This window comes from Protobothrops mucrosquamatus, unplaced genomic scaffold (genome assembly GCF_001527695.2).
Source record: "Protobothrops mucrosquamatus isolate PMUCROS unplaced genomic scaffold, P.Mucros_1.0 scaffold39, whole genome shotgun sequence".
Lineage (NCBI taxonomy): Eukaryota > Metazoa > Chordata > Lepidosauria > Squamata > Viperidae > Protobothrops > Protobothrops mucrosquamatus.
In genome coordinates this window covers 1,517,755-1,537,912 of record NW_015386421.1, presented here as the reverse complement: position 1 = coordinate 1,537,912, position 20,158 = coordinate 1,517,755, and the positions used below count along the sequence as shown (strand labels likewise).

The 20,158-nt window shown below is 38.8% G+C and overlaps 1 protein-coding gene across 1 annotated transcript in view; it reads right to left on the bottom strand.

Moving 5' to 3' along the window:
* Window positions 1–20,158, bottom strand: part of ERI3 (ERI1 exoribonuclease family member 3) — a 239,052-nt gene that overhangs the window by 68,192 nt on the left and 150,702 nt on the right. The window contains exon 9 of the mRNA XM_015811347.2: window positions 14,261–14,360. Coding sequence (XP_015666833.2) covers window positions 14,261–14,360 — 100 coding nt within the window. The remainder of the gene's footprint in view (window positions 1–14,260; window positions 14,361–20,158) is intronic.

The window sequence follows — 20,158 nt, the reverse complement described above, 5'->3', positions numbered from 1 at the left end:
CAAAGGTCATTTGGAGAAAACAGAAGCAAACAAACAGATGAAGAGAGCATAAGTGAGTTTAAAAGATTAAAAGAAAAGCTCAGTTTGACCATGTGTGTATACGTATACATCAGCTCCATGTTTTTAATCTAGCATAATAAACTTTATTCTGAGCATAAACAGACAGTGGTCAATATCAGAGGGTTTCCCTTAAAAGTAGGTGTTAAAATAAAACAATAAAAAGCTCTGCATATATTCTGAAGGAATTTACAAATACTTTATTTTTACAAATTTCATAAATGATATATATAGTTACTGTTTGTGTGTGTATATACATACACACACACACAAGCATTACCATTTTACCTAGGCTACACATATTTCAATAATTCATAAATAGCCATTTTTTAAAACTATGGATGTGGTTCAACATTTCAACCCCTCAATCTGTAATTGGTAATTTTGTTCATGAGCCTAACAGAACACTCTTTTTTAAATAATCAATTAATGGGGTGTTGCTCAATGGGCTTTTGCTAACTTAATTCTTGTTTATGTTGACATATGACTTTCCATACACGTGACATTTAGAAACATGATTTTTAATCTATAAAAATATAGTTATAGGAATGATTAAGTATAAATAATAACTTGCAACTTCTTTGATATTATAGTAACTTCTTCCCCCATTTTTCTTAACTAAATTGCAGTACCATCAAGCGATAAGCACATTTGCTTATTATCTTTTCATAATCCTGTAAAAGCCTTGTGAGCCATATAGTCAATGGGGAACTGCGGTAGCATTCATAGGTTGCCCCAAGGTTATCAAGCTAATTCATCTAAGCATGTTCCTGTTTAATGACATTTTTTTCTGATTCTCAGTACTACACTGCCTCTCATAAGAACTGGAACTGAAAGGCAAAAGAAAGCATAACAAAGGTACATCATTTAGGATACATTACAATTCCAAAGATGCATTTGGAAAGTATGTGTAATCCTGAAGAAAGAAGGCTATATCTCAGAGCCTGGGTTTTCAACTTTTCCTTTATTCATTCCACAGCAGGGAGAATAAAGGGAGATAGGAATAACCAATGCTTCTCTGGGCCTCAAATCCTTGAACAAAATTGGATGGAAATCTCACAGTATACATATTGACATGAACACTGCTAAATACCTAAAAATACAGAAACGGGATAATGTGATTCATTTTCAACAGGTTACATTTAACATTAAAATCTAGAATACTTTGATGACCATCGTTTGGTAATTTCTAATACTACTTCAAACAGAACAGAACCTACACCCATTTAGCACAGCGAACTATTTAACAGCCCATTATGACAATAGTGCTCATTAGGCAATTCATGAGAGAAAAGGCCTGGATAGCAAGAAACGGCTTACTATTACCATCACCACTATCAGCCCCAAAGGAAGGAAACTCCTTTTTCTCCAACCCAGCCCTTTTTTCCTGGAGAAAAAAGGAGCGAAAGTATAAAGTTAAAGAGAATTGTCTGGCTACTCAAAGCCTTTAACAACTATTTTTAATAGGTTGAGGAGCAGGATTTTGAAATAAAGCGGCCAGTTCCTTTTTGATGCAGAAACTACAGATCTTGAAACAAGGTCTAGTCCCTCCTCCTTCACTAACTAACAGCCATATTTTTCTCATTAAAAGACAATCTGACTGTATTTTCAGACTTCTTAATAAGGCGATCACCATAATTTGAGGTTTTTATTATCTCCTTTCTTATTTCAGTTGGAATCAGGAAGCAAAATGTTTTTGGGGGCTGATGGGAAAGGGGGGAGAGTCACTTCTATTTTTTTTTTCTTCTCTACTCAAAACTGCTGCCAGTAGCAATGACGACTTGTAAATATTGATTAAACAAGACTACAGTGGTGATGGTGGAATGGTGATCGTTTTTGTTGTTGTTCTCACTAAAATTAGGTAATAAAGAATAAAATAAAAGCTAAATAAAAATGAAGTTTATGTAACTCCTACCTAGACTTTGGTTCTTAGGGCATCCTGGAGACAAATTAATCTCATGCATTCTCGTTTTCCGTCACCCCTGCTCTCCCAACACTATCCAACTGCAACAATAGTCAGACCTTCAAAGCACCTCCTATTTGGTTCCCTCTCTGCTCACCCAGCATCCTTACTTCTCTGAACCAGCTTTGCCAGATGGATGCAATTTGCATAATATCACCAGCGGAGGCTGCAGGATCAACAGGGGTCAGGCTCTGACATCTCCAGCACAGTCTATCTCCGAGTGCTAATTTGGACCGCATTGATCTCTCTTTCTGATTTCTTTGTCATTTACCTCTGCAGAGGTTTGACAGGAGATATGGAGACAGACAAGGTTGGAGAGGGGGGGGTCGGGGGGGGAGGCAGGGAAAGAAACAAAGATTGTAGTTACAGATGTCTTTAAGGGAGGAAAAAAAAAGATTAAGCCAAGGACTCTGCTGAGGGTCATAGCTCAGAGGCATCCTAATTACTTTGTTCTTAAGAGATTCTTGTACAGACTTAGAGGGGGTCCTGTCATGGAACTCATAGAAAGGGAAAGTTATTAAATTGAAATTCTGTGCTTTCTGTTGGCTGCCATCTCCCTCCCTTTTTCCCCCCAATAGTTTCCCACTGAAGGTTGCTAGAGAGTTAGTATTCTCTAGCAGCCCATCTTTGCCCTTATTCTCTCCAGAGACAAAAACAAGGCCATTCCATAAGTGCCCAAAGTCTGGTTAGGATAGGGGTAGGCAACCTTGGCTCTTTTATGACTGGTGGACTTCAACTCTCAGAATTCCTGAGCCAGCACAGCTGGCTCAGGAATTCTGGGAGTTGAAGTCCATGAGTCATAAAAGAGCCAAGGTTGCCTACCCCTAGGTCAGGAGCAACATGAATTACAAAGTTTGCCTATCCCAAAGGTGCTTTTTCAAAAGGCAACTGGACTTTCTTGTTTTTCCTTGAAGACGTGTCTCTTCTCATCCAGGAAGCTGACTTGGATGAATGAGAATCTCCGTAGACAAAGTTTGCATAGCCAACTTCTTGTAGGAAAATACTTGTGAAAACTTTATTTCTTTGTGTGTTTCTCTGAATGTGGTGATACTATTTCCCAAGAACAATCCTCTGTACCCACTATGGCTCTGTCCTTTTAGAATGCATTGGTGCTACTGCAGTTCTCCCCTTCAGTAAGTACAGCAATATGTGTTTGGGCATGTGCAGATTCAATGTAAAAAAAACTATTATTAGTCCAGGGGTACCATTCTCCTAATATCAGTCAGAAGCTGTGATCTACAGCAATCTGTGTATGTTTGGGTGAGGCTGCTCCATATTCACCTCAAAACCATTTATCAGTTTTAGCCTTTTTTTAAAATTAGCCTAACAGATTAACTGACTGCATCTCCCAGGGAAAGGCTGCAGATGAAATCAGAGTTTTCCTCAAAAATAAATATTTTAGAATAGGCAGAAATATAATATAAAACATATAATGCCAAGGAACAGAGCACCAAGACTTACTCAAATACCATCATAATTAAAACATCTGAAATTTAAGAGGAAAATTTCAACTACTGTGAAAGTATCATTCCACTATGGCTCCGTATATTTACCATATGTATGTCTTTGAACTTGAAATCATATGATTCATCTCAAACCCTATACCTAATGATGGCTCCCCTGAAGTGTTCATCCCATCCCATCCCTGCAGGATTAAAGAAATGAGCTACACCGAAGATAGCACGAAGGCAGTACACGGCCTCACTGATACTCCCAGTATTTTTGCAAAGACTCCCTACAGTAGGGAATAATGTGCAGTGCCCAAACACAACTTTTTTGGTTCCATCTGATCTACCTTGGCCAAAATATTATTAGGCCTACTGATCTTGCTGTGTAGGCGGCAAACTACTACAAAGGCAAGCAGTCAACACAAATGCCCAAACAAACAAACTGCCTGCCTCTTCATCCCCCCACTTAGGAAAAGAGTTGAAGGACCTTCTCCATTGTAACATCCACAGGAATAGAAGAGCAGTGTTAAGAAAAGAACATCCCCCCTGCTGCTACCAGGAAAAAGGAAGCCCTGAATCCCTGCTAAAAAGGGGCTGAACATTGGCACAAGTGTTCTGTCGCTTTTGCGCACAGTAATCCACTGTGCCACTGAGTCCCATCAGAGGGATTTTGAAAACTTAAATGATTGAAAGCACAAGAGCACCAGCTCAAGGTTCCCAGCCAGCCCAGACATCCTAATTAGCTTTACACACACTCCCACTCAGAGGGAAGAGAGCGCATACAGAAAAAGGACTGTCACACGGCTTTTCTCTCTTTCTAAAAGCGTGGCGGTGCTTACCAGCTTTCCCACTGTGACACCTCTCATGGTAGTTAATTAGAATCATGTCACTGATTGGACCCTGACAGACATTCGGCCTGTATCTTGCCACAACCCATTCCCCTCCCAGGCTAACACTACCTCTGTAAATACCTCTCTACTTCCAAAAGCTTTTTATAGTGTCCTGGACAGAAACTCCTCCTTGCCAGAAATGTAGGCCACCGTTGCCTCCCTCCTAGAACATCCGCTCCACCTGTTTTGAGCTGCCTGACCTTTAGCAGCACTAATTCAAAATGACACTGCTCATTTAATGACATTTCTCTTGATTTTTTGTTTTAGTCTCTTTTAATTATTTAACTCTGGAGCCTTTGGCCCTTTTTCTTTCAACTGTAAGAGATTTTTTTTTGGGGGGGGGGGTCCTCTTTTCACAAAGCTGGTCTAGGACGGCACCTCAGCTCTGTCCATTCTTGTCAGTATCACATGAGCACAAAGGGCATTCGCGGCAAATCAAAAAGAAGATGGGACATTAATCAAAGATGTTCCTTACTATTCAAAAGATCAAATAGAGAAATTGCAAAGTAGTTACAGACATCTGTAGCAGTGATTTGGAAGGAGCTGTCTTGATATCACAACTTCCTTTGTTCTGTAATCCAGCATTACACACAAGCAAGACCGCTTTTGGCCACACACTGCGGTTCATCATTATTTTACAGCTGCCTGACAAGCAGTTTACTATATTTTTTCCCCGTTGAAACTGGAGACATGAATTTGGCCATGATATTTTAGGTTATGGAGAATTCTGAAGGGGTCTATTCTTAGAGAGTAGAATAATCCCATTCTTCACACAGGATCTTCATACCACTGTAGATCCCATGGTTAACCAAGGCCTCCCTTTTGGAACCATATAACACAGGAAGGGGGGAAAAAATTGGGAAAAATTACATGAATGCCCAGAGACATGAGAGAACACCCCTATTCAGCCTGCAATCCTATAACCACTAAATGTAATTCAGCTGTGAGAGTTCCTGTCAAAGCAACCTACATGCAGAGCAAGGATAACCGGGAGAAGCTCAACAACTTTAATTGCTGTACATTTGTTAATGCTTGAAGTCCTCCCAAACCAGTGAGACTTTGCAACCTAAAATGTAGAGCTTGATTGAATCCTTTCCTAAACAGATTATCCTAAACTGACCACTGTTATATAAACAACACCCTGATGTTTCTGTGAGACACTCTCTCCCGGAGAAATGTTTGGGCAAGCAATATTTTGATTTAGTCTCCCAAATTCCTTTACACTTAGAGCTGTCAAGGACACAGTGACTTGGGCCATGAAGGGAGCTGAAGACTAGTTGCCATGATCTTATCAGTGATTCTTAAAGTGGAGGTAATTACCCCCAAGGGGATAATTTGTGAGTATCCTGGGGGTAATGGGACAATTTATAATTGCGCATTTGAGAGTTGAGGATCCAGTTTGGGATTGCTGCTGCTGAGATTCTTGTGTAAAACAATAGAGTCTGGGGTTTTTGTGGAGGTAATGACATTATCTGAGACTGGGAAAAAGAGTTATTGAGTGAAACAGTTGAAGGACCACCGATCTAAGCAAAGGCTCATGACCTGAATACCAGCTCTTAGACCCTGAGCAGCAGCTCCATTTTTAAATAGTCCCTTCTAAGAAAACTTGAGCAACAGAAATAGATCTTTAAAATATGCTATTCTTATAGTGTTTTTTTTTCAAAAAGGAGGGGATTCAATTCTCTAAGAAAAACAATTATAAACATTTGTAATTTGCAAAAAAAATTGTTTAATAAACTTGGGTTGGAAATTTGGAAACGTTTTGATAGTGGGAGGTAAAGAGAAATGAGATTTTCTATTTTTAATAATCCTGTAATAACGATATGGCAATGGAAAACAACAGATGAGTGACGCAATTGGGCATTTTAGCTATTTGGCTTAAAGCATGCAACAATTCCTTCAATACAAGCACTTGTCACACGTATATTTCATGCCTCTTGGTGAATGATAAGAAATAACTGGCAAGATCTTACATGAACTGATTGATTTTGTGCTTCTCAGCAATGATCATATAAAAGCCTCAGAACTAGAAATTGGCCCATATACCGAAGGCCATATATATATCAGCACCAAAACCATTGCCACTTGCAAGAGAAATCATGCCACTAAAGCACCAGAATGCCATCTGCAACAGTGAGAGAATAGCTCTAGAGTCAGAGCTTTCTATTTAAATAGTAAGAAATTTGAAAGTAAGTGGGATTATTTTCCATATTCTAATAAGAAAGCTGGATTATACTATACGTAGAAATAACCATGGTGTAGTGAATAGGCAGGTAACCATATATCTCATATTCAATGACAGATAGTACACATTATAGCCAACTGAGCTATAGGTAGCAATCATGCTGATGCAGGGAGATTATCAACTTCCCCCTTTCCTTTCTGCTAGACTCTAGAGCAGTGGTGGCGAACCTATGGCACGGGTGCCAGAGGCGGCACTCAGAGCCCTCTCTGTGGACACGCACACCGTCGCCCCAGTCCTAGGCCTTCAGCTGGGTTTTATAAAACCTTTTCGCTTTAGGCCTCCGCCGCCATGTGCAAAAAAAAAAAAAAGGTTCAATCAGTCAATTTCAACTTCTCGCGGGAAAAAAAAAGATCTTGCAAAGTTGGAATTAATTGATTGAACTTTTTAGTCCCACCCAGTCTGCTGTTACCACCACAGCCACGCCCACCCAATTGGTCACGCCCACCCAATTGGCCACACCCAGCCAATGGGCCACACCCACCCGGCACTCGATGATGCATAAGTGGGTTTTGGGTTGCAGTTTGGGCACTCAGTCTCTAAAAGGTTCGCCATCACTGCTCTAGAGAGAAAAAACTGTTTCTCTTTTTACAAAAAAGATAGGAGCTGAGAACTCAGGCTAAGAAGGGCAATAGGTTTGTTCTATCTCCTCACGGTCCTCAGAATTAATCAACTGACTACTCAAAGACCTGGAAAGAAGACCTAGAATAACTGAGACAAAGGAAAATACATTTCAGGAAAAGATCTATCTTTGAAAATTAATTTTCAACGAGAACTATTCAATAAGATTACTTTTAACTATGTGTATTTAAAGACTGAGTCTCTGGTACCAATATTACCTTCATGCTGAGTACTTGTATGTTTTATATTTTAAGTTATTCCACATTTTTTACAAAGGAATTGCCTCTAAATTTAGAAACATGCTAGCATCATCTTGATGTATGATGAAAGCCTTATATTTTCCTTTATATTTTTTTTCTATAGGTGATTCTTTAAAGTCACTATCTGAGCCGCTTATTCTTTCTTTCTATCTTTCTATCTACCTATCTATCTCCATCCCTTCCTATTCATCCATCTATACATCCATTTATCCATCTATCCATTAAATTTATATGCCGCCCATTTTACTGTCCAAAACACTTCTGTTTTGCTCGGGCTCATTTAGAACCACAAAATGATTTTATACTTTCTTTTTCTCGCTTTTTTAAAATGTAAAATTGTAAATTTGATTTCATTTACACCTTGTGAGATTGATCCACTTCCAAATAGGAAGGGGGAAAGTTTGATTTCCCTAGTCATGCTCTTAAAAACCATAGGGGAATTTTTTCCTTTTAACTTGCTAGAAAATTAATACAAGTTGTGAAAGCCCTATACCGGTTTTGGAGAGACCATTCCAGATAAGGTGCTCCTAGAAAATGAACTATCAAGCCATATACAAAGGTAGGAGGCAGAGCTATGGAGTGATGCTTTTCAGCTGGCTTCTGTCAAGCAAAGATAATGGAGAAACTAGCAATAAAATTGCAAGTTGAAGTCACGTGATAACACATTTAATAACCATGAGTTAACTTAACAACCATAGTAGAAATGCATTCTCTTTCCCTCTCTCTTTCTCAGTATGTATGTGTATGTGCGCGCACACACACACAGAGAGAGACAGAGAGAGAGGGAAAGATAGAGGGAGAGGGAGGGAGGGAGGGAGGGAGGGAAAGAGAGAGAGAGGGAGAGAGGGATTTAAAGACTGAGTCCCTGGTACCAACGTTATCTTCATGCTGAGTACTTGTATGTTTTGTATTTTAAGTTAGTCCACATTTTTTACAAAGGAATTGCCTCTAAATTTAGGGAGAGGGAGAGAGGGAGAGGGAGGGAGGGGGAGAGAGGGAGAGGGAGAGAGAGAGAGAGAGAGGGAGAGGGAGAGAGAGAGAGAGAGAGAGAGAGAACATCTAGTGTACTTCGAAACTTTATTCCCTGAATCAAACATTTCAGTTCAAATATTTTTGGCTCTTAAAAAACTATTAGGTTATTTATTTACACACCTCCTAAAATTAACTGGACAGTTTAAGATTATTTATTTTTTTAAATGATAACATATTAAAACCATCAATTACACATGCACCAATATCAGTCAAGAATGTGCAGCAATGCTTCTCCAAAACAATGCAGCGTTTGTAAAGGATAAGAGGCTGCACCTTGGCAGCTCCCTCTGGGGTTGGTGAGTGGACAGCTTGGTAGGAGTTAATTAGAATCTTGTCACTAAGTAAATGCACCCTGCCTGGACTCTGACAAATGCTCTACTCTGACACTGGGGGCCAGGAGACAATCCACATCAAGCTACTGCAGGATGACCCTTTTAACACCAAGAGTAAACTCACTGCACAGCAAGTTGAAGCTCATTAAAACTGTCTACTCTGTGAGCATCCCATTAACCTCCCTGTTAAAAACATACAATCCCTCTTCTTTTCTTGCAGGCCTAATTAATGCCCAGGATCTGGAACAATGTAACACCCTAACCTTCCTAGATTTCCAATAAGTAAATGAAAAAAGAAAGGGGGGGGGGGAGCCGGAAGGATACAGATGTATCACCTACATCTCACACCATATTGGTGGTTGACCCTATCAAATAGGTAGGCTGTCTTATGAGGCTTACAGTGAGTTAAGGGGGATTGCTTGGCTTAATCAGCAATGTAATTAAGCTGTCATTTGGCTACATATTTCCATGGGTTGACTTGATATGCTTGTATATTCTGATTTATTTTTTTTTTGCAAACTGGATATGATTGCTAGGGTATGTACAGGTAGTCTTTGACTTACGATCACAATTGAACCCAAAATTTATGCTGCTAAGTGAGACAGTTGTTAAGTGAGTTTTGCCCCATTTTACAACCTTTCTTGCCACAGTTGTTAAGTGAATCATTGCACTTAACAACTATGCAATAAGAAATAACAAACATGGATATGTCTAGTTTAATGAAGAGAAGGACGAGGGGGGACATGATAGCAGTGTTCCAATATCTCAGGGGCTGCCACAAAGAAGAGGGAGTCAAGCTATTCTCCAAAGCGCCTGAAGGCAGGACAAGAAGCAACGGATGTAAACGAATCAAGGAGAGAAGCAACCTAGAACTAAGGAGAAACTTCCTGACAATTAGAACAATTAACCAATGGAACAACCTGCCTCTAGAAGCAGTGAATGCTGGAAGTTTTTAAAAAGAGACTGGACAGCCCTTTGTCCGAAATGGTATAGGGTTTTCTGCCTGAGCAGGGGGTTGAACTAGATGACTTCCAAGGTCCCTTCCAACTTTACTACTACTACTACTACTACTACTACTAATAATAATAATAATAATAATAATAATAATAATAATAATAATATTAAGTTAGTAACATGGTTGTTAATTGAATCTGGCTTTCCCATTGACTTTGCTTGTCAGAAGGTTGCACTTTTTTCAGTGCCGTTGTAACTTTGAACCATCATTAAATGAACTGTTGTAAGTCAAGGATTCCCTGTATTATCCTGGCAAGCTTAAAAAAACATCCTGCATGATACTCTTTTTCCTCCACCTATAAATAGTTGTATAATCAGTGATGGCTTCCTTCTTGAGAGTTTAAGCAACTTAGCCTAGCTTATGAGTACTAATTTACAGATGGCTAGGGAGGAAAGGTTTTGAAAGATTTACAGAGGAAAAATGCAAAAAATAGGCACACTGAATCCACCACCCACATTTCAGCATGGCTGAATAACCGGAATTCACATCATTGAGCATTGATATCTAGAAGCTGCTTCAGACTCTGCCCATTCTATAGAGAGGTATATAGTCAAAAGAACATCTGCTACCACTCTGACTTGAACATAGTTGAGGTATTCAGGAATTCATTGGCTTGGCTGTCACCACTGGCAACTATGACCACAGTACTACTTTACCAATGTCCTTTTTTAGAAAAGCTAGGAGAAGAACTCAGTGTCATTTCAAGTCCTTTCCAGGGAATCACATAAAGCCAAAAGCCTGGAAAATTTAAGATGATTTCCAAGAGAAAAGGTGCTGCTGAAATTTGTCAAAAATGTCATCTTTGAACCACTATGCAAGGAGAATGGACAGAACCCAAGGGACTCTTACTCTGCTAATTAGCAGACAAGCTGGGGGGGTGGTATCTGTGCCCATTCGTCAGTCACACAAGTGATATAAAGAAACTGCATCCAAAATATGCCAGTATAGTATCAGACATTCAACCATAATATTTTATATCTCATAAAATATTACTGAAGAAATATTAAGGAAAGCCAGCAATAAGAATCTCATCAAAAACCAAAAGCACACAGATGTTCAGTAATATTTGGGAAGCAAACTGTTTAGTAGTGCCTTACAGACTGATGTGTAGAGATACTGCAAAAAATAAGATGTGAGTACTTTTGGAATGAGAGTTAAGCAAAACTGGGAAGATGTTACATAAATCACTAGTGAGTCCCCTTTTCTCATACTTAGCAAAAGATCTATGAAACAAATGGATTGTTAGAATGTTTCACTGATGTCCAGTATTTTTCATGAGATCAATATAGGAATTATTGGCCTTTTTAATGGGCTTGTTTTCCTTTCCTTATGTTACAACACAACACATTCAGATTGTTGGGGGAGTTTCATGGTTACATATGTAATTACATACTGGTGGGGGGAGACAGACCAACACAACTTCAAAATTGGAAAGTTCATCCCACCACAATTTTCTAATCAAAAACTATACCTGAAAATGACTTATATCAAAATATGAAAATCAAGTGGGGGTAGAGATTAGATAGTTCCCCATGAACTAAGCTTCTATATACGGAAGTATTCAGAACAGTTTCTCATTTCTTCATTTTTCATTTTTAGTAAAACTGATCAGTTTTATTTCTCATCTTAACCATCTCTATGGAAAAGAACAGTTAAGCATTCAGATTCATTGTTTGACTAGTTTGGCTAGCAATAGTCTTGATATCCCTCCTTCAAATATTCCGTGTGTCTGTGTGTGTGTGTGTGTACGCGCACGCACATGCACAGACGAATGCACACTATTAGTTTCACTGTGCATAGTGTTTTAGGTTTAACTGCTGACTAATCCCATCAAACATAGTGGGTAATGGTAAGGCTGATCCTACGTATCAATAAACACATATAAACACTGTAAAAAACAAAACAAGGGGAATGAGTGATTGTCCATAGGCAGCCAGTAGTATACAGATATCCTCTTGCAAACTCAAAACAAATTATAGCAAAGATTGTTAAAGTTCTTCTCTCATCAAATAATGTTTCAGGATAACAGGGCTGCAAATGGAGCAGCGCTAGCGCCAGTGGGATGCTGGTGGGATGCTTGGGATGGGGCGGCACTAGCACTGGGCGGTGCTAGCGCCAGTGGGATGCTCGGAGCAGTGCTAGTGCCAGCAGGATATTGGGGCGGGGCGGCGCTAGTGCCAGCGGGACGCTCAGGGCAGTGCTGTTGCCGGTAGGATGCTCAGGATGGGGCAGCACTAGTGCTGGTGGAATGCTCGGGAGGTGGTGCTAGTGCCAGCGGGCTGCTCGGAGTGGTGCTAGTACTGGTGAGATGCTCGGGGCAGGATGGCGCTAGCGCTGGCGGGATGGTTGGGACGGCGCTTGTCTGGTGGGGTGCTCAGGGCAGGGCGGTGCTAGCGCCGGCAAGATGCTTGGGGTGGCGTTAGCGCGAGTGTGGGGGATGAGTGTACGCACACACACACATGCACTGGCCATCCTTTCATGCAGCCCGGTGACTAAGAGGCCATAGTCCAGTAGTGGGCCATAGCCCACAGGTTGGGGACCCCTGCGCCTAAGCCAAAATCACATAACTCTATTAATAGCAAGTAACATTGAAGGAATGTTTAAAATTTTGGAAGGCTGAACAGAAGTATTTTTTATGTACAAAGAATGCAATGGTGATCAAATAGGGTTATTTACAAGAGAGGGAAACAGGAGGAAAAATGATAAGAATCTCCTAGTTCCAGAGAAGATTTGCTCATTTTAAATCTATGCTGATTTTGTTGGGACCTATCCCAACCTGTTTAATGCTTTTGCACTTTGGGTTGCAATTTGCGAGGGCATGCACATCTTTCACAATGATACAGTATTAAAAGAGAAAATCCTTGTTTAAAGAAGAAAATCTGGTTTATAGGTTTAAGACTAATTGCTTAGCTCTCATCAGACACAAGGGAAACATTTAACCTCAGTGTGTTGCACCCACAGATAATATGCTGGTGTTTCACACCACAAACAGCACCTTTAGACTAAGTAAAATAAAGAAGCAAAATCCTTTACAAATAAAAGACAGTCAAGAAAATTGGAGAAAATAACCATCATTGTATTCAACTTTCCAGCAGGGAAAACAAGCTAAAGACAGTCCACTAGATGTACAAGTAATTAAAGACAGTGACAGAATGTATTGTAGAAATGTTTGTGGCTTTAGTGTGGTAAGAAAAGCCATTACAAATACTTCTATAAAACACCTGAGAGGAGATAAATGATTTGAAGGAGATCTGGATAATAATGTAAAAAAGCTTCTATACAACCCCAGCATACATGAATGGCTGAAATGAACCTATACCCAAGCAAAGAAGCAGCCAGTAGTATATTCCATCAGCATACAACCAGATCCATAGTTCAGAAGGAGATTGCTAATTAAAAGCTGGTGAGCTTTAAATAATTCATCTCCTTAACTCATATTGATTTGATAGTTTAGTGGTAAGGATCTTGAAACAATATTAAACTGTTTCCTCCAGGCCTGGGTGGTAGATGACTTTTTTTCCTGTTGCCCATGTATAAATTTACAGCTGAAAGAAGCTGATAAAAGAGAAAGAAACACAACAGAGAGAACATACTTTGACAGGCACAAATGAGGAAAAACTATCAATTAACATGTCTCAAATTTCCCAAAGACCACTAGGAGATATAGTATGCATCTACTGCTAAATACATACCACAACACTATTTCCTATACTGCAGATAGGTGAAACACATCATATTCCAAGCTGCATCTGCTACAGAAGTCATTTTATAATTTTTTCCATATATCTTAAAATCCCCATAAGTCTGTAACATCTCTCACAAACATCAGCAGAAGAATAAAGAGCATGCTTACAACTGAGTTCAAAAGCAAGCATGAATGTGCTCAAACCTATTCCTTGAACAGAAGTATAGATTAGAAAATAAGGACTACATAAGGGGTAACCTGGCATGACATCAGGATCTCCATATCTTAACAGGTGAGAAAAAGAAACTAAATACTTTCCTGAGATGTTATTAAAATCTCAAATGCAACTCAGATTCAAATATTTAAAATTTATGAAGAGGTGATGGTTGGTACAAAAGAAGAAGGACACTAAGTAGGCCGTGTGTGTGATTGCCAACTCTGCTTAAAATTACTCTTCTAAAAAACTCCTTTCCATTCATAAAACAACTTTATCCTTCTGGATTTAGCATCTTCCCCCTTTTTTGATTACCCACATCAAAGATGGGATCCAAAATAGGAGAACCTCACAGGAAACTGAATTTCACTGGCTGAGAGCCTCATATCTTGCAAATTACATCAGAGCAAACACACAGCAATCTTCCAATCATAATACACAAAGAGGGACTGAGGGGAAATATAGACGGGGGGGGGGGGAGGAATAGGACTTGTTTCTTACCTATCCCACTGTGAGGCCTTCCTATGTGCTGTAGATTCAGTCCTTTGTTCATATCTAACAGCCCATTCTTTGGCCAGCTCCCCATGGCAAAGCTATATGCCTGGAAAAGAAAGAAAATCATTTAACATGATAGTATAGCAAGACGTTGGACTCAATATCCTTCAAAATATTTGATTTAGCCATTCTTCAGCATTATGAAGTCCAAATATTTGAATCATTTTTTAGAAAGTCTACACCCCTCTTTTCAGTATTTTATTTTAGGTATTCTCATCCTGATATTACACTTCTATTAAATACAAATTCACATTCTCAATATTCTTTTGAGTGACAAAATCTGACTTGGTACAAAGGCTTTAAAATTGTGGTGGATAGCGTTGCTAAGGTATTTTTTTCCAGATTTCACCATGAAAAATGACAGGTTTTGCTCTCCACTACAACAAAATCATGAACATTTATTATTTGCACTAACAGGTACAAATTGACATTATACGTGTTGTTCGCCACCATCAATGTTGTCCCAGTATCCCATTTAAAATAGTGTTTCCTACATACAAGAATTCTCCTTGCTATATATATATGCAAATAGGAAAAAAAAACAGAAGATCACATTAGTAGACAAAGTCTTAAAAAAGAAAGTGGGTTTATTTTAAAAAAAATACAATAATCTGTGAGGCAGACACAAATGTTCTTATCCAGACTGAGTCATCCTCTTAGAATCCTAAAATCTTGATCACACACTTCTGTCTTAGGGGGTTTTTTTTTGGTTTGTTTGTTTGTTCAAGCAAACTCTGGATAGAATCTCTCATGCTTCCAACTTTTTTTTCCCCCTGAGACACAGAAGACTCTTTACCTTATTTACAAATGTGAAATTTTTAACAAACTAAAATACAAGCGTCTTCCTATCTTAAAATTTAAAAGTGAAGTAACTTTTAGCAGCAATCACCTAGCCAGGAAAAAGTAACATTTTTGCTGTTTTCTATAAGTAGCAAATTACTTTTTGGCTCCTATAGCCATTATGTTAAGACCAAGGTCTGATCCTAGTTCTCAAAGGCAAACCCACATACCAAACAATGTGATTGTTATGCTTCTAATACATAGGACAGTGATGGCGAACCTTTTAGAGACCGAGTGCCCAAAAACTGGCCCCACCCCCGCTCGGCCCATCCCTCACCCCGCCTGCCCGCAGGGCCACTCACCACCTCCAGGGCCCGCCGCAGATCGTCCAGGCAGCCCAGTAGCGCTATGGCGGTCATGCCCTCTGCCCGCGCCCTGCAGCATCGTGCAGTAACTGTGCACGATGGGGTATGAGGGCAAAGTCTTGTCTACGCTGCCTGGCTGTAATGTCCTAGGCTGTGCTGCTCCGCGTGGGCCACGCTCAGGGGCGATTCTCCTTCAGGGGGGCTGCTGGAGAGGAGGGGATCACGGCGGGAGGTGAGGCTGGGGCAACGGGACGTGTGCCCACAGAGAGGGCTCCGAGTGCCGCCTCTGGCACCCGTGCCATAGGTTCGCCACCACTGACATAGAAAATTGTCCAAGAGCCTTTAAGTGTACTGGGTCTTTGGTTACTTTTCATTCCCCCCCTGCTTCTCATTATGTAAATATATGGAGTTCTATTTAATATCTGGCCACAGAGGTTTCCAAATTACTAGAAGACAACAAGAGCAGAATATAAAGTGAAAGGATCTCTTCCCCCCCTCTTTCTCTCTCCCTCTCCATCTCCCCTTTGAGACAATCTTGATGAATGTCTTCTGGCAAGTACATGAAGTAGTAGTTTTCTAGCAATTGTTTTGGAGGTGGTTCACCACTGCCTTCTAGACAGAACTAGAAGTCAAACCTAATCCAACGCTTTAACATTCTGCTCCATTAGTTACATTGGCTCTGTTTCACTAAGGAACTTTACAGTGTACTCTGTGAATTATTGGAAAAAAACCTAAAACATGCTGAAAACAATAAAGTCTAAACTCTCAAGAATGATAACTAGTTTTTTTGTCCTCTCCTCAGATAATAATTTTTATAAAGAAGCAATGAATCCATTAACCAAGTCATATTTTTCCTTTTCTATTTGCTTGACTTTCTCAAATGCAGATAGCATTTTGTTGCTTTTCTCATTTTGCCTGACTGTGCTTTTTTAAGTTCATTTGTGCCTAAAATCCAAAATTTGGAAATATATCTGAGCTACAGTATTATAACATAAATCTAAACAATTATACAGAAAAACTCATTATGCCTTGAGACAAGTATATTAAGGCAACCAGGTTTTAAGCAAACTCATCTACTGTTCCTGTTTGTCAATATTTCAGTTGCACATAGGCTTAGTTTACAGCGGGTCTGTAGAATAAAATAGTAGGCCACAATTTAGTTTGTACAATTAGTTCTTCTAAGTGAAGATCATTCTTCCTTTCTTCCCTCTACTTCCCCACATAATCCTTCTTTGGATTCCAATGAATAAAGTTGAAGTTTGCCTCCTGATTCTCCCAAGCTTCCTCTCTTTGTCACATAACAAAAACAAGAGAAGAAACAAATTATCTATTACACTACTAGGCCTGATGGAATAAAGCAAAAACTATTTTCTACCCATTCTTCTCTTTTTTCAAAAATTCTAAGGATATTAAAGTATGCACATCAAGCAGTATTGAATCCAAATTTCGCAGCTTGAAAAGAACGTCAAAACCTAGTAATTTAAAAAAGGAGTAGAGATGTGTACTTCTCAGCATACTACTTGTGATTAATCTCAGACTTTACAATATTTTATTTAGAATATTTGAAAAACATTATGGGAAAGAAAATGGAACAGAACATATTTAAACTCAGAGAAAAGCAAAGGGATCATATCCAAATTTCATCCCTCTGCATGCTTACTCAGAGATATATTTTTTTCACAAGCTTCAAATTCCGCCTCAGTGTTTATGTACTCAGAACCAAGGTAATCAGCTTTAAGATCATGAATGCATGGAGGAGTGATCCATTAAAAATTAATCTTTCAGACTCATATTTTTCTAATTCAGCAATTTAGAAACACAAGCTCCATTGTACAAACAGTAAACTAAGGCAAACAATTTCAAGATCTTGAATATAAAATGGGAAAGAGTATACATGGCAGCATCTATTCATATGGATCCAAATGCAAATTCAGAAAAATACATTTGTAGAGAAATACATTTACACACACACACACACACAAAATTCATATCTCTCTCTCTTTCTCCAGTCTGATATTTCTTTTTAGAAAATTATTTAATTTAAAAAGTACCTCCTGGGAAGGAAGTTCACTCTCCATATCTGCTGATACTGTTCATTTAAAATAAGAGGACAACTATACAGCAACATTTTTGCTAAGGCTGTAGATTTATTTCATCAATTTAAAAATGCCACTATATTTCTAGTTAGCTCTGTGAGTTGATTGCCATAAAACTACAAGGGGGAGTAGTCTGTGCCAGGGCCCTACCTCATTACCTATCCCAAAAAAGCTGCTCTCAGCTTCTCCACTCAGTGTGTAATTCATAAAATAAGGTCAGAAACCTCTCTAAATAAATGGGCACTAGTGCTGTGTTGCTACCACTAATAAGAACAATCACTTGAATGGTCAGTTGGGGGTCTAGGAGGGACAAAACAACACTATACTATACCTGATCTTGCCAAAAGGACTTGCTGCCATGCGTACATACAAACACACACACATACACAAACACACACACTTTGCTATTTCCTTTGGGGGAAGCAACATTATGAAAGCAAAGAAAAAAGTAAACAAAAAAAGCATGTTTTTACCTGTCACAGGTGTGACATCTATATAATAGTAGGTATATAAAAACACACGCGTATTCAAATGCAACGTTGTGTCAAAATTTCAAAGCAATCGGTGAAGAACTTTCGGAGATTTAAGATTTTGAACAAACGAACATTTACATTTTTATTTATATAGATCTATTAAACACCCAGGGAGACATCATTTATACTTGTCCCAATTCAATTTTTTGTTTTGACCATCAGTCATACATTTATACTGTCTTTGTTTGTTTATTTATTTATCAAAGCTGTGAACATACCTAATACTTCTTCCTCCTACTCTCGTTTTTTTATGTTTGTTTATCAAAGCGGTAAAGATACCTAATACTTCTTCCTCCTATTCCCCCACAACAATAGTCCTGTGAGGTGAGTTGGGCTAAGACAGAATGAATGGCCAACAGTCACACAGCCAGTTTTCATGCCAAAAGCAGGACTAGAACTCACAGACTCCCAGTTTCTAGCATGGTGTCTTAATCAAGAGGCCAAAATTGTTCCCTCATATGTTTTACTACCTTAAATCATTGATACTCCATTCAGCAAACAACCTTCAACTCCAGATTCATGCAAAACAATAATTCAATCTTACTCAGTTTATCATGTGCTGTTTTCAAAATCAATAAATTACATTCATGGACTTTTTAATGTCCTGATGAAGAATCTGAAAATCTGATCTACATATGCTTTGCATAAACTTGCACTGCCTTTCCCAAATTTTGCTCACTGTCATATTTCATATCCTTTCACTCACGGTTCTCCTACACATTTTTCCAGACCCATCTGACAAACAAATCTGATTGTAGTTCTTGCATTCACTCTTGCTGTCTTTCCTTTTTGCAGTTAATCCATAAGGAAACCATATCTATATTTGACATTTCTCTACTTACATCGTCTGTACCTGTGATGTACCATTTTTTAACATTCACAGAGCGCTTATTATGTTGTTAATCAATTAGGTTTCCAGATAATATGCAAATATAAAATATAACAAAAGCCACAAAACATAAAACACAGAGAACACATTACCAAACTTAGGCCACCAAGAAAAATCTCAACCAAAAACAGAAAATTAACATCACTACTAAAATTCAGGAAGTTGTCTGAAAAAATAATTTTAATGGCTTTAAAGATGACCCAAATTTAAGAAGCCAGATGGACTTCTAGGGATAGGGCATTCCATGTATTAGGAACTTTCCTTTAGTTTATATCCACCCCACCTGTAAAGATGCATAGATTCTAAGCATCGACCTCTCTCAATGATTTCAAAAGATGGACAGAAACTATTTGGAGAATGGTTCTTATTGTTGCTTCAAACATCTTTTCAGTTGTTTATTTCAGTTCTTCCGTAAGAAATACTTTTCAACAGGGATCAGCAACTAGAAGAGGCCAGCACCCAAGTCATCTTTCTATTCCAGAAATCAGACAGAATATGGTGGGGCTGTCTAAAAGACCCCTCAGAAAACCTTCTGATCTATCATGGCAAATGCTTGTTCTTGTAGAGTCCATGTTTCCAACCATTCACAGCATGAACAAAAGTGATTCAGTGACGGTAAACAACTGATGGCAGTGTCCTCCATTGTCAGGTGGTAAGCCATCTGCTTCTAGATCTAACATTGCTCTTGAGAGATGAAATCATTTGAGACACAAATACTGCAATAATTATCATCTGACAGCATTATTTCTTCTCCATCATCAAGTATGACACAAGTTGTGCCACTGTGTGATACTAAAGATACAAGGTTTTATGGTGCTAAGCTGCACACCATTGTATTATTTTAAATCATGTAAATACAGAAGTGACAATAAACTATCAGGTCCCCCCACAGGTCAGATACTCCAGAAATGTGTTGAAAAGTGATTTTTACAAAGTTAGTATCACTTTCCATATCTACTTAACCACAACTTGGTTAAGTTAATAACTACAATTCTGTGTGGAAGTTGTTCGGTGAAAGAGTACCAAGCAAGAATTTGCTATAAGCATTATGTCCAGTGAATCTGTGAAAACTGCAGTTATGTTTTTGAAGCATATAGAATTATCCTATTTCAAATTTCCCCCATCAGTACTCCCCTGCAATTTTGTTGAAATAGAGTTTCCATTATACCTAGCTATCATAG